This window comes from Corapipo altera, unplaced genomic scaffold (genome assembly GCF_003945725.1).
Source record: "Corapipo altera isolate COAL_440 unplaced genomic scaffold, ASM394572v1 62, whole genome shotgun sequence".
NCBI classification, from domain to species: Eukaryota; Metazoa; Chordata; class Aves; order Passeriformes; family Pipridae; genus Corapipo; species Corapipo altera.
Genome location: NW_020884894.1, coordinates 12,732,005 through 12,745,636, shown reverse-complemented (window position 1 = coordinate 12,745,636; position 13,632 = coordinate 12,732,005). Strand labels below are relative to the sequence as shown.

At 44.0% G+C, this 13,632-nt stretch overlaps 1 protein-coding gene across 2 annotated transcripts in view; it reads right to left on the bottom strand.

The window, feature by feature from the left end:
- Window positions 1–10,418, bottom strand: part of SLC12A4 (solute carrier family 12 member 4) — a 48,307-nt gene extending 37,889 nt beyond the window's left edge. Inside the window, exon 1 of one of the 2 annotated variants that reach the window (XM_027646436.1) lies at window positions 10,217–10,418. In XM_027646436.1, coding sequence (XP_027502237.1) covers window positions 10,217–10,358 — 142 coding nt within the window. In that variant the 5' untranslated portion in view covers window positions 10,359–10,418. The remainder of the gene's footprint in view (window positions 1–10,216) is intronic. The other variant, XM_027646437.1, reaches the window with a different exon arrangement.
- Between the last annotated feature and the right edge of the window lie 3,214 nt (window positions 10,419–13,632).

Here is a 13,632-nt window from a genome sequence, read left to right as displayed (position 1 = left end):
TATACCTCCTTTCATGTTTGGTTACCACGTCCCAGAAATTAATCCCTGACATTGCCACCACATTTTCCAGAACACAGAGACACATCAAAACGGAGTGGTTGGTGTCAGCCTAGGCAAAGAAGTCAAGATACAAGTTCCATGTGGGAACTGAAGCAAGGGTCGGTTTGTGGTGCTCTTTATAACACCTGTGCCCTGGAGATCATGCGCTAAGTACGAGGCGAAGAACACAAATAGGAATCAAGGGAAAGGAAGGGATCCTGTTATGGGGAGATGGACAAGTAGTATTACTGCCGAACACTTCATATGGTAAAAATCACAGACTGACAGTTAAAACCTTAGCAGAACAAAGCCAAAAACATTCAGGAGCTGTAGATTCTAAAATCAAACCTGCAAGACTACTAAAGAACTTCTGCCTTTGTCCTTTGCATCAGCTCTGGACACAAACATATACTATAGCAAGTAGGAGTAAAAGTAAAGTCAATTATGCTACTCAGAAGTGGATGAGGAGGACAAAGCTCCTGAATGCAAATATAGAAGGCAGAGGAGAAACAGTAATGTGCTGTCCTCTGTCAGAGACAGCAGCAGCTATGCTGTCTTCTTGAATTACTTCTAGTCCTGACTCGGATCTGGCCTCCGACATGGAAATCCAGAGGTGGACTTTGCACACAGTAACTAAGCTCACAGCTGCTCGGCTTGCAAGCAGAGACAAGGTCATAAAACAAAATAGTATTGCTATAGATAATTTTATGGAGAACAATTATACTCCAGGGCATAAAATCTGTGTTTTACTGCAGCAATCAGCAATTTAAAGTATGCAAGAGCAAGTCTGAACAAGTTTGCCCTCCTTAGGAGTTAGTCTAAGTCAGCAAACAGGCAGCTTCTAATGGCACACCATACAAACCCTTTTTTCCCTTTGACATGGAAGTGAAAGTCAGAAGTTTGGATGGTCTAATCTGCTTCACGATAAGGGGGGAAATGTAGTGACTGAATGATGTTCTAAATCCCTCAGATAAACACCAGAAATTGCTAGCTACTGGTAGGAGATGAAAATGAAGGCTGGTAATTAGACTGTAGGGGAAAAAAAAAACACATACAGTTTTGTTCAGGCATAATTAGCTTGAACCTATACATAGTACAGCATGCCTCTGCCCTAAACACAGCTCTGCGTCATTGCTCCTCTCCCAGGATCTTGTTATACAATCTCTGCTACAGTTCCCTTCAAGCCACTCTGCAACATCAGCTTACAGCTTTGATTCTCATTTTCAAAGTAATCAATGGTTCGCATCCTAATTATATTATAGACTACATGTCAATCAATGAAAGTGTTGGGCTTCTAGGACAATGCAGGTCACTCGGGCGGAATGGGGAGAAGGGAGCAAATTAAGCATTCTGGATTCAAGGGGATGGACCTGTGGGCCAAATATCCATGAGACATTAGGCAAACCCAGAATCTGAACACCTTTGGAAATGCTACTACCCCATTCCTTAAGCAAATAAGCTTCCCGGTTTCCTGTAGCAGCACTGTGACACCAACACAAAGGTGGGATGATGACCATCCCTTCACTAGAACCAGCCGTTTCCTCCCTCACCCCTTGCCCTGCTGCCCAGCCCAGCCTGGCACTGGCCTCTCATCTTCTGCTCAGCAAAATGCCATCTCATTTACATTTCTGACAAGTGTAGGCTGCCTCCAATCAGCAAAGCAAAACTGTCAAGTTATCAAACTTCCCCATTCATCCATAAGATAATTGATTCAAAAGCTCTTTTGGGGCAATTAGCACTTTATTTTGCATGTCAAACTTCACATCTCTGTCCTACAGAGCACGAAGATGATCAAAAGATGACTAAGAAAGAATTCCACCAAGCACCTTCAATAGCAGCAAAATTTTTGAAAAAATGTTTTCCCAGAGCTGTTCTGACCTATACCTCTGCTGCTCAGACATGAATTATGACTGCTGGAAAGTAAACAGCCTTCTTTTCCAGGCCAAACCTAGTACCTACCACAAAACCTAAAGCCCTATTACATGGCCTGTTGGGAAAAAATGCTACTTCATTAACTCCAGGAACTTCTTTTTACAGTTCAGAAGTGAATTTGAGACTTGTGAAACAATGTTTAAAATAAAAACCAATGGGGACAACTAGGCAGTCAACAGGCTACAAAATAACCTCCAGACACAGTATTTTTATATATATATATATATATATATATATATATATATATATATATATATGCAGTTACAGTATCAAAAATGCTGTCATATCCAAAATCCGGACAGGTTTACCCTACATGCATTGTAAGACATGTATTTTTTGTGGCCATGTAGACTTACATTTAAAACCAGACATATTAATTGTCAAGTACTTGATTCTGTGAATAGACTAACGTTTTTTGTGTACAATATTTAATTATTTTGCTTGTTTGAAACCAAGATATTGTTTGTTTGGCAATGACTACAGCAGCCATTGTGAAAGATGCACAGTTCTCCATGCATGACAAAATCCAAGTATGCTGAAGGAAATCATCCAAAGCAGCTCAACTGAAAGAACAAGAACAGTACTACTCATTGCTAAGGGATCACTTGGCAGCATTTAAAGAGATGCCTACTGAAAACTAATAATTAAGAAAGAGGTTTTACTAAATCAAACAAAAAAAATACTGAAACTTTACTGTCTGAGAATAGAATTAGCTTACTACAATTAAGAGATTTAAAATTTCTGATTCAAAGGTTATTGAAGACAAAGGAAACAACCCTAAAATGTAACTTAAATAGACTTTAGACCATGTCTTAAAATGGTGCATTTTTCTTCTCTGTAGTTCAGGTGACAGACAAAAGTATTTAAAGAAAAACCGCAAACCAACAGGTTGAAGACACAAACCCTTCGATCAGATAAATCTTGCTCTACATATTGGTGCTAACAGGACTTCTTTAGTTTAAAACAGTCTGCACATTATTTGTTGCAACACAATCAAAAACAGGTGTAAATCTTTAACTTGATCTTGGAAGGGGAAACTCAAATGCAGCTTCTCTCTCCCTACGGCACTGTGTATCCCTCCATTCTGTTACATGCACTTAAAAAGAAGTCAATGATCAGTAAGTCTGCTCTTCCTCAAGGTGGTTGTTGCCAACTCCAGCAAACAGCATTTATGATGTTTGGCTACATTTCCTGTCAATGAGACTGCAAACTACCTTAGTCGTCATTCTACATCAAACTTTAGAACAAAAGCCAAATTTAAACTTTACACTGAAGAGCATGCAAAAACATTCTTTAATTTTGTTGCAGCACGGAAAAGAAAGTAAATGTCACTGTTTTCTTTAAAGAACTGAAACACTGAAAAAATTTGAAACAGGAAATTGAATAACACACAGAGATCAATTTTATACATGAGAGAGAGATGTACTACAAACACAATATAAGAAACCAAAAAGTTTCTTTAGAAAAATTCAGAGTGAACAGAAGATACAGCTTCAGCATATTAAACAATTCCCAAACTTAGTCTCAAATTTAAGTTTGAAGTGGGCACTTAGCAAGCATTTGCAGGGAGAATTACGTGGGGAATCCATGTCTTTTCATGTGCAATTCCTTAGCCTCTAATGCAGGTGTTCTCCAAAACACAAAAAATCAGCAGTTACAAAAAACCAGCAGATGGTTGTTCGGGTTTTTAACAATCTTCTCTTAGTTTTTTGCAACATGCAGACCCACGCATACAAGGTTACGGGAGTTGCTTTCACATCATTTAGACATATCACAAAGATTCTTCCCAGAGCTTTTTCAAATAACTGAAATACCAGAGAATCCACAAAAAGGCCCATGTTTTTCTACATTTAGCTAAATCTCCTGGTCACCAGCAGCTGGCACCATGATCCCTTTGGTACTGGATAGCTGCAGCCTCTCCAGCTCTGCCTTAATCACTGCACAAAAGAGGTATGAGACATGCTTAGCAAAAGAACAGTTTACACAGTAACATGAACTTTTTTCTTTTCCTAGACAAGCATTTTAACAGATAAATTAAATACCACAACACCGCATGCTGCTAAAAGAAACTGGGGGTATCCACCATGGGCTCCACTAAAATGAGCTTCTCAGAAATTCCTTTGCTTACAGGTGATAAATAAAGTATATACCATCCCCTTCACCCACCCAACTGTTTTAAACAGTTAACTATGTCACAAAACACTTTTCCACTCTGATTTTTCACATACTGAATTCTTAGCTTTCCTTATCTGAAGCAAGAGTCAACTTCTTCGTGCACTAGATGGTTGAGAAAAGTATTCTTATTGTGGTGGTTTGAAAAACCTTTTTTTGAGGTAGTAATGGTTTGCCCCACTGATAATACTCTTACTGGACCAATCAATAGTCCACATGCGCCCTACGGAAATTACATGCCCACAGAAATGGAAGAGAAGGTAGTGAAGATAGTGTAGTAGGTAGGTAGCCATGATCTGAGCCACAAGGAGGCAGGGGGCCAGTGAGCCCCTCTGGGGGCCAAGGGCCCCCAGCCCCCAGCTGAGGCCACGGGAGACCCGGTGTAGTGTCAAAGCTGGACCGGGTCCCGTAATGAAGAGCTGGAAAAGTTTCCTTGCTGTCAGCAGCAGCAGAAGACCCTGAAAGTGGCAGCGGAGCAGTCCTGAACAGAGACAATGGTGGCTAAAAGCCAAAAGATAGCCAGTAGCAACGAGATAGCGTGAAGCCGGCTGAGAGACGCAGAGATGTTCCTGCAGGAGGGAGAGCTGGCAACAAATCAGAGGTAAACTCAACAGAGCTGGTTTGGAGTAAGACTGTATTATTTTCCAAAAAATCAGAGACTCTCTGAAGAGGAGGGGTGGACTTCCAAACCCTTAGGGAGTCCGAAATGCAGCAGCAGCTAGAGAGAGAGAGAGAGAGAAAGGAGCTTAAATCCCGAAGTTGTCCTGAGAGCTGAGCCAGGACGGAATGCGGAGGAGGTGGCCGTGCCCTCTGCTGCTGCTTCTATCATGCTACTGAGCTGAGACAGAGCAAAAGAGCTTTGGTAAGACTGAACCGAAAGCTGCCTTCAATGTTCTAAACCAAGAGGAGTGAAGATCTACAAGGAAATGCCCCGAAGGCTCGGGCTCGGGGTTGAAATTTCTACAAAGTAAGAACAAAAGCCCTGACTGCCATACGTAAATCTGCTGCCTCAGGAAAATGAAGGACACTAACCAGTGCCACAAAAAACTGAAATGAAGGAACTGTGGCCTGAGAGGTGATAGAAAAACTTTTCTCTTTTCTTCTTGGACTTTTATTGAAGAAGAGGAGAAATTTAATTTAATGTAAATATACATGTGGGTGTAAATAAACCTTTATAAATATTTTCCCCTTCCCCCAATAACAAATGTTTGTGTTTTGTCTGAAAACTCTCCACATGAGGTGAAAAAGACATCAAGTCCATACCATCACTAAACCCTCTCACAGGGGCAAACTGTGGGAAAGGGGGGGGGCTTGAACTTAAAAATTAGATTCTTGGGAGTTTCAAACCACCACACCTATCAGTGCTATGATAATTGCTGATTGCTCAAACAGCAACTAACAAAAAAAAATTTAAAAAAAGAAAAAAAAAGGAAGAAAAAAAAAGAAGCCAAAAAACCTCCTAGGATTTCAAAAGTATGACCCTGCTGCTAAGACCCCTTTCAGTTTCTGCATTTCAAACCATAACCATTGTTGCATATCCCAGAAGTACCCTTTATGGAGCAGAAACATATATTGATGTATTTAGCACTGACAGGACATCTCTAATATCTCCAAATTTACACATCATACTTTTCAGAGAGGGAAAACAAATGCCAAGCTTAACAGAACAGAAAAAAGACCCTTCCTCATCAAAATGCAGCTACATCGAAGAAGATGAAGTCTCTATACCACTTTCAGCAAGAAAACAAATCACCAGAAGAGATAGTTCCCTGACATTAGTATTGCTATTCTCAGGTTACTTTCTTTCCTCCCAAACAATTCAGAGGTTCTGCCTCAACTCCACCCCAGTCTGCCTTCTCCATGACTTCTTTCTGTAGTTGTGAGGCAACATGAAAAACGCTGAAGACACATGTGCTACAGAGGTTATGCAAAAATATTCCACTCCAACCACTATAACTGTGCCATTTACCCACAATGCTGCCAGCAGAAGTTCTTGAATTAAGATAACTTAGATGTTATTTGGACACGTGTTTCTGTCAGTCCTATTTAGCTGTAGTGTCTAATTTATTACGTGATTGATGTTATATTATCTCCGGACTTTGCCAAAACACGTACATGTAAGAAGTAAGCACTTTGAAGAAGAATTTTTGAATTATTTATGTGTCCCCATTAAAAGTATCTTCAGACATATTTTATGTGACCTTTATTTCAAGTCTTGTAGAAGTCTGAAAATCTTTATTAGTAAGTTACCGTATACTAAAAGCAGTGAACCAGGAAGAAGCTTATAGTAAATCAGAACTTTATCCACATTCTCAAAAACAGCTTATTGCTAATAAGCAGCAGAATCTGTTGCTGCACAAAAGCACTGAACACAGTGCAGAATGTAAGCGTGAGGAAAAGGTCTCAAGTCCAGTTAGAGAACTCTGGGCTGAGAGGAAGCCATGTGATAACTGGAACATAAGCAGAGCAATTCCTTGGCAAAAACCAAGGGTGGCAGCCAACCAAAGCTGGTTAGTGACACCAAGCTGATTAGTGTCTCATTTCTACATACAAAAGTCAAGGGAAGATAAATAACTTCCCACAGGACACATGACATTGCCACGCTTTGGTTAACAGGGTGCACAGTCACTGTTGAGTTGAGATTCCTACTAAAGCAAAGTGTATTTGGTTTTTGTAAACACTGTTCAGACCCCACTGTCCCTCTTCTTGCCTTGTATACCCAACCTAACATGCTGGCATTATTTCAAAGACTGAGGGGATGCCAAATTCACATTTCTCATCCCTGATGATCCATAAAGAAGGGCTCACGTGTTTATCATCGGATCACAAGATAATTCTTTGTACTTCTTTTTCTAAATGAAAGATGTCAAAGCCTATTAGAAGCAGTGGCAGTCAGTGGAACCTGCTTAGAAAAAAAAGGCTGATTTTATTCACAAGCAAGCACTGGAGCTATCTGGGAAGGCTAAATTATTGCACACTAACTAATGTCTTCTTACAGAAATCGTTGACAAGAAATTCTATTACGTCTGTGGTGTTTAGATGACACCCTATCACTCGATCATTTGATTTTTTTTTTTTTTTTGCAACGACATGCCTATCTCGTATTGGCCTTTTTAGCCACCAATGCGCTTGCAACAAACGCGGGTAGAGCCCTTCCCAAATCTTCGTTCGCGAAGCCTAGCCATGATGATCACTTGATGTCCTAAATAACGCAAAATTCAGAAAAAAAAATATAAAACAGAGCTATGACAAATAAAGGTTGGAGTGAAAAGGTCAAACTGAAATAAGTATCTGTCAGAATCATAAGGAGCAGCCTAAGAGACTGTGCAAGGAGTATTGGACAACACAGCCACTACTTTGCATGGTTACAGTGCCATGACAGACCATACTCTTGAAGGGCCATGAGTCACCTTAACCCATCTTCAATCAAACTGAGCAATCCAAACAAGTTTTTAAACCAGGTTCTGAATAACAAGCTGACAAAACAAAATCTTCCCAGGAGAAGGTTCACAGAACAACTGCAACCAGTTTCTCACACCGACTATGGTGGAGCTCCTGGATCACACGGAAAGCTGGGACCATCAACACTGCTTAGGCAGCTCTGTGTGCACACACCGCGGTGCCAATACCAACTGTGTGCACTTCCATAGGGCCACAACCTACAACTTGAACTGTGCGCTCAAACAGTTTACCTTATCTGGAATCAGGGCCATTACCAACACCAACAAATCCCTCCATGAGCCCGTTATCAGCTGCCACAGAAGGCTCTGGAGGGTCACTCTCTTCCCTCCAGTCTGCAGGCTCCAGCTTGTGCTAACCAGCTGTGAGATACTCTGCCTTCAACAGCAGCTTCCATCTCCACCATGTCATATCATCAACACTCCTCCCATAGGAGTGGCCTGAGTATTCTGCATAGGATGGAGAAAGAAGCACCAAAACCCAAAGGAATAACACAAGGAAGTTCAGATTCCCCTCTACAGAGCTACAAACCCCCAAAAAATAGGAAAAGACAGAAAAGGCTATTGGGGAAGAACATGCTTATCAGTACAAGTAGGCAAGACATATCTTTATATGCACACCCTGAGGATAAGAAACAATTACTGTGAAAGTAAATTAAAAAATAGAAGGTACTTATAGTTCAAACAGAAGCAGAACTACCTACCATACATTAACAGAGAAGTTACTAGATATTTATAGCCTTTAAAATGAAGATACTCTGCTAACTTCCAGTAGCACAGTTGCACACTGCCGTCTGAACAGCAGTATGTAAGAGACCACAGCTTGCCAGTGACTGATGGACTGTGACGGGGAGCTGAGTGAGCATCTTGAAGTGTTTTGTTTGCATGTATCCTACGGGCAGCCTCATACCCAAACGAGAGGTGGTTTGAGTTGACCTTCCTTTATCCATCATGGCAGCAGCTTCCACAAGCCACACTTACCAACCCATGGCCAAAGCTAGCTAGTGGAAAAAGCACTTCACAAGATCTCCACCTCGACCTGCTGAGATGGGTGAAAAACACCTGTTATTTTCATGCACATGGACTATATGGTAAGTAACCTGAGAGTAAAACAGACCTTTTTTACAAAACAAAGACCAGGCCCTGCACAGCCTTTAGGGTTAGTACCTAAAATTGTCCGTGATAATAGACAGCTTGGGAAAAACAACTACCTTTCATCACTCCAAAATACCCACAGCAGACATGGAAAAAATGGACATAAACAGACCTACTTGGTATAAGAAATCTAAAATTTCTTTGAAAACTATATAAAGAAAGAAAGAAAAAAACCCCCCAGTGGGTACATATTGGGAGATTAAAGCACACATTCTCAGAGAAATGAATGAAGTAACAATGCAGGAACTGAACTTTGTTCTTAGGACAGTTGAGTATCACTCAGCAAAATAACCCTGTTGGCTTCCTTAAGCATAGGCCTGAGCAGTGCAGACTCCCTTCAGGGATTACTGTACATCCAATAACATTTGCAGTCTGAAAAGTTTGACTGCACAGGCAAGGAAGAACAGGTCAGGTGTTTACTGCTTTTTCTTTTGTTGCCTAGAGTCACGCATGATTCACAGAGGGTAAGTCAGATTCACCAGCTGAGCCTATGGGAAGATCCTCTTCCTAAAGATTACAGAAAATTAAACATAACTAAGGCAGAAGAAAAACATAGATTGCACAAAGAGCTAAAACAACCTTGTACCAGAACTACTTTGCTCTCCAAATCTAAGCATCCTTCACATTCCCACTAGAAAGACTCACTGTATTTAAATTATTACCTAAAAGTCACAGCAAAACACCAAGACAGGCTGAGCACTGATATTAGCTGCCTAATTAAAGAATGTACTTCTCACCACCCAAAATCCCCTTCTACTTACGTGATTTTCTTCTGTAGTTGGAATAAATTAACCCCTAACAAAAAGCAGCTTTGCCTGGCAGGCGCAGTTGTGAGCTACACAGGCACAAAGCACTTGCTGTAGTATTCAAGGGACCGGTTTGCTAGACAGCTGCGTTTTTTAAGATGACACAAACAGGAAAAGCAGCCAGCTAAGACGTTGCTAATTTAACTGACTTCGCTATCACCCGTTTATTTTGGCGACGGAGCACTGAAAACACTTGAGCGTATCTCCACGTACTCTTATCACTCTGGAGACGGCAGCTTGTGTAGAAACGATAAGAGCCGTCCCCGCTGCCCGCTGCACCCAGGGCTGTCAACAAGGGGCTGGGGGGCGGAGGGAACCCCCGAGTGGCTCCCGTGCGCACCGGCGGACACCGCGCCCACAGCACCCCCGGGGCACCGCCGCAGCCGGGCGGGTTGCGGTGCCGCCTCTCGGCCCGGCCCGGCGGGCTGACAGTGGCCACAGGGCTCACCCAATGGCCCTGGCAACAGCGGAGCCGCCGCCCGCCCCAGCGGACCCGGCAGGGCTCCTCAGCCGGGCGCGGCGACCCGAGCCGTCCCGAGCCGTCCCCGGGAGCGCCCCCGCCTTTGTGTGCCGCGGCGGCGGCGCGGGGCCGAGCTCGCTCGAGCCCCCGGAGCGCGGGTACCGCCGCCCCCCGCCCCAGCTGTGCGCGCTCACCGTCGGAGCTGACGGTGTCGTAGGAGTCACCAGGGGCGGGCACCGCGGCCGGCTCCCGGTAGTCCACCCAGCTGAGCCCTTCTACGCTGTCGTACTCGGCACGGGGCTTGTCCTCCACCGGTACCACAGTGAAGTGCGGCATGGCTGGCGCGGCGGTGAGGGCTCCCCGCGGCACCGCGGCGAGGCAGGCGGGACGCGGCGCGGAGCCGGCGGCGCATTCCTGCCCCGTGCGGTCACTTCCTCTCAGGAAACCGCGTTCCTCAACTCCACCCATTCCACTGCGAGCGCCGGGGCGGTGCAGCTTCTACCGCCCCCGAGAGCGCCGGGCGAGCGCCGGGCGCGGGGGTCGCTCCGCCGGGCGGGCGCGCTCAGCAGCGGGGGTGCAGAGGAGGGGCCGGAGGCGGCGAGGCAGTGCGGGGAAGGGGGAGTCTTCGTCCCGCAGTCATCGTGACAGGAGCCGGAGCCAGGGGCGGCGGGAGCGGGGCGGGGCGGGTGCCCACCGCCCTCCCTCACGGGCGCTGCCCGGCCACCCCGGGGAGGAAATTTCCCTCAGCCGTGGCCCGGGTTCCCTCCCCCGCCGCCGCCATTTGCTGGGCAGGAGCGATGCGGGGAGGGGAGCGGTAGCGAGGCTGGGGCCGGCAGCGAGCGCTTCTTGCCTGGGGCCGGGTGGTCCTGAAACCGCCAGAGGGGCAGGGTGCTGCGGGGCAAACATCACCAACCGAGCCGCGGGCAAGGGGAGCCAAGCGCACCAATTATGGATGTCACGGCTCCCAGCAGGCGGTTACAGCCCCGTCCGGGGCTGATGAAGCGGGCGCTGGTACCCCGAGAGTGGCGCTCGGTCCATGCAGGTGCCGGTAGCGGCAGCTGGACCCGCTTCCTGTGCTTGCAGTGGCAGCACACAGTGATTTCCCTTGTGCCTGCCCTCGGCTGTGGCTGCATGAAACCCTCAGCAGGGACGTGGCAAGCGGAGCAAGCCCACGGGAAACACGTTAGCGCCAAAGGAGTGGGGGCAGCGGGAGTAAGAGCGCTGCCCCGGGGAGATTTGCGTGCAGGCTGGAGCCGAGGGTGTTTGTAGCTGTATACAAAGCACACAGTTGCTAAGACAGCAGACGGCCAGGACTGATGAACTGTCGCCTCGCTGCAGAGGCAGGGGCCGGGGTGCACCATTGTTCTGTCCCACTCAAGGGAGGCAGTGGGGTGACACCCCCTCCCTGACGCCTCGGTGGCGGCAGGGTTCCTCAAGCCTGGGGCACGCCAGACTCGCAGCCTCCTGTCCCCGAGAAAGCAAAATTCGATTTTGCTTTCACATTTGAAAAAGCTGGCGCCAGCGATGGGTATCTTAGCCCTCATTTCGTGTATGGTAGCCTTCACATGGAGTTTAAACGTGAATTAATAGTTGATAATGCTATTTGTTGCCTGTGTTTGAAAGATGGCCTTGACAGTAAAAAGATCCCTTTCTAATGTGTTGTGTAATCATCAGAAAAAAGCTCTAGGAAAAGAGTTTGTGCATTTTACTATGGTCTGTCAACTGAAACTAGTTCTGTAGATTTTTTTTTTTTACTAAAATACTCATTGATCAAGAAATCTTTGTACAGCGACAAGTTAATCCAGTAATAATATAAGTTTTGTCTTCAGATCACACAGGAGTCTATGGAAGGATACAAAGCTTAGTGTGGAGGAAGAGTCTAGGACTAAACATTTCCTGTGGTCAGAACCACCTTATTCCCAGCTTTCTGAATTTGTTCTGCCTTTTTGACAAAGCAACCCCCAGGTCACTGGGAGAAAGAAAAATTTGTAATGAGCAGAAGAGAAACAAACATGAGGGAAAATGCTTTGTTCACGAAAACTGAGTAATAAGTTACTTTTAATTAGATGAGTTTTGAAATAAACATGAAGGATCCATGCTGTGAAATGACTACTGCCAAGGGGGTACAAGTCTCTCAGTTCACGTAACACCAAGTTGCTGGTAGACCACCTCTGAAGAAAATCAGAGCAATTACACCTCTTAGTATTGATCAGATAGATGGAAAGACTTCTGTAAGACTCCTATGCTTTCATATAACCTACATTTTGCTTTTGTCTCTTTGCTCTGTTAGGGGAAACAAAAATGATCTTCATGTGGCCATGTGTATCTATAACAGTGTCATCGGTTTTGGAGGAGATTGAAAAAAAAAAACCAACAGAATTTCCTCTATTCAAAATTCATGGGCTTTGGCCTAGGGTGAGATTTTTTTTTTCCCCTCAGTAACCCTAAAATGAGCACGTTTTTAAACGCAGTCCCACTGTAAAGTTTTACTTGCCATTTCTGTGGGCAAGTTTGACCAATTTTAATAATCTAGAAAGCATTTCTGGCAATTTTAGAAGCATTAGTTCTGACAGATGGGAAGCATACTAATGCACCACTTAGTCCACTGTCCTATCTGCAGCAATATTTTTTCCCTTAGAGGAATGTAGAACAATGGGCCAAAAAAATAGCATTTTCTGGTTTACCCTCTTTGGTTTAATTATATTTCATTAGTGTTTATGAAAAGTATGACCTAATAAGCTAAAGCCCAGCAAGAAAACAGGAAAATACGTAATTGGTAGGGGATAAATAATTTTATATAGAAAAAGATGATAACTCCCCATTAAGCCAGTTAGTTCATGTTCAGTCATCTTCTTTCCTGTTTTCCACTTTATAAAGCTTTTGAGTGGAAGTCTCTGGTCTAAGTAAGCTGCCCTAGATAAGAAATATGTCCCCAAAGTTAATGTTTTTGGAGTCATAAGGAAGAGAATTAGACTGGACACTTCCTTCTAATCTTGCTTTTCAAAGTAGATATGGCAAGGAGCTACTTTTCTTTAGGACCCAAAAATGCATCTGTGCCACCACAAAATGTTTGAGTATCATAAAATCAGTAGCACTTAAATTGTACCCTATGAGGGGAAAAAATAACCAAAAAAAAGGAGCTCATGTACATATACCAGCAACACCTCTCTCTGGAATGGAAACTATATCTGTATCTGAATGTCTCAAGAGAGAACTGAGCCCTAGGAAACCAGTCAAGTTTATTGAAGCAAAAATATTTCTTTTGTCTAAATACAGTGGTTCTTTACTGACTTGTAGAAAGAACGTAATTAAAGCTAAGAATTTATCTACCCATATCAACTTTGTTTAGTGTCTGGTTTGTAAGAGAATACAATCTCAACCTGGATGATAAACTTTTTTTTCATGAAGATGATAAGTGATTGTTATTCTAGATCGTATGAGTGGCCCTTATAAGCTCAAAAGTTGTCCAGTATGAATGTGAAGCTGGAATGAAACTAGATGATCTATAATACTACAGCATTTACCTGAGACAACTTTGCTATCCTCTCGTTAAGTGTCAGGGATGAAAATTACCTGTTTTCTGTAAAGCTAAATTTGGGTGTATGGTTTC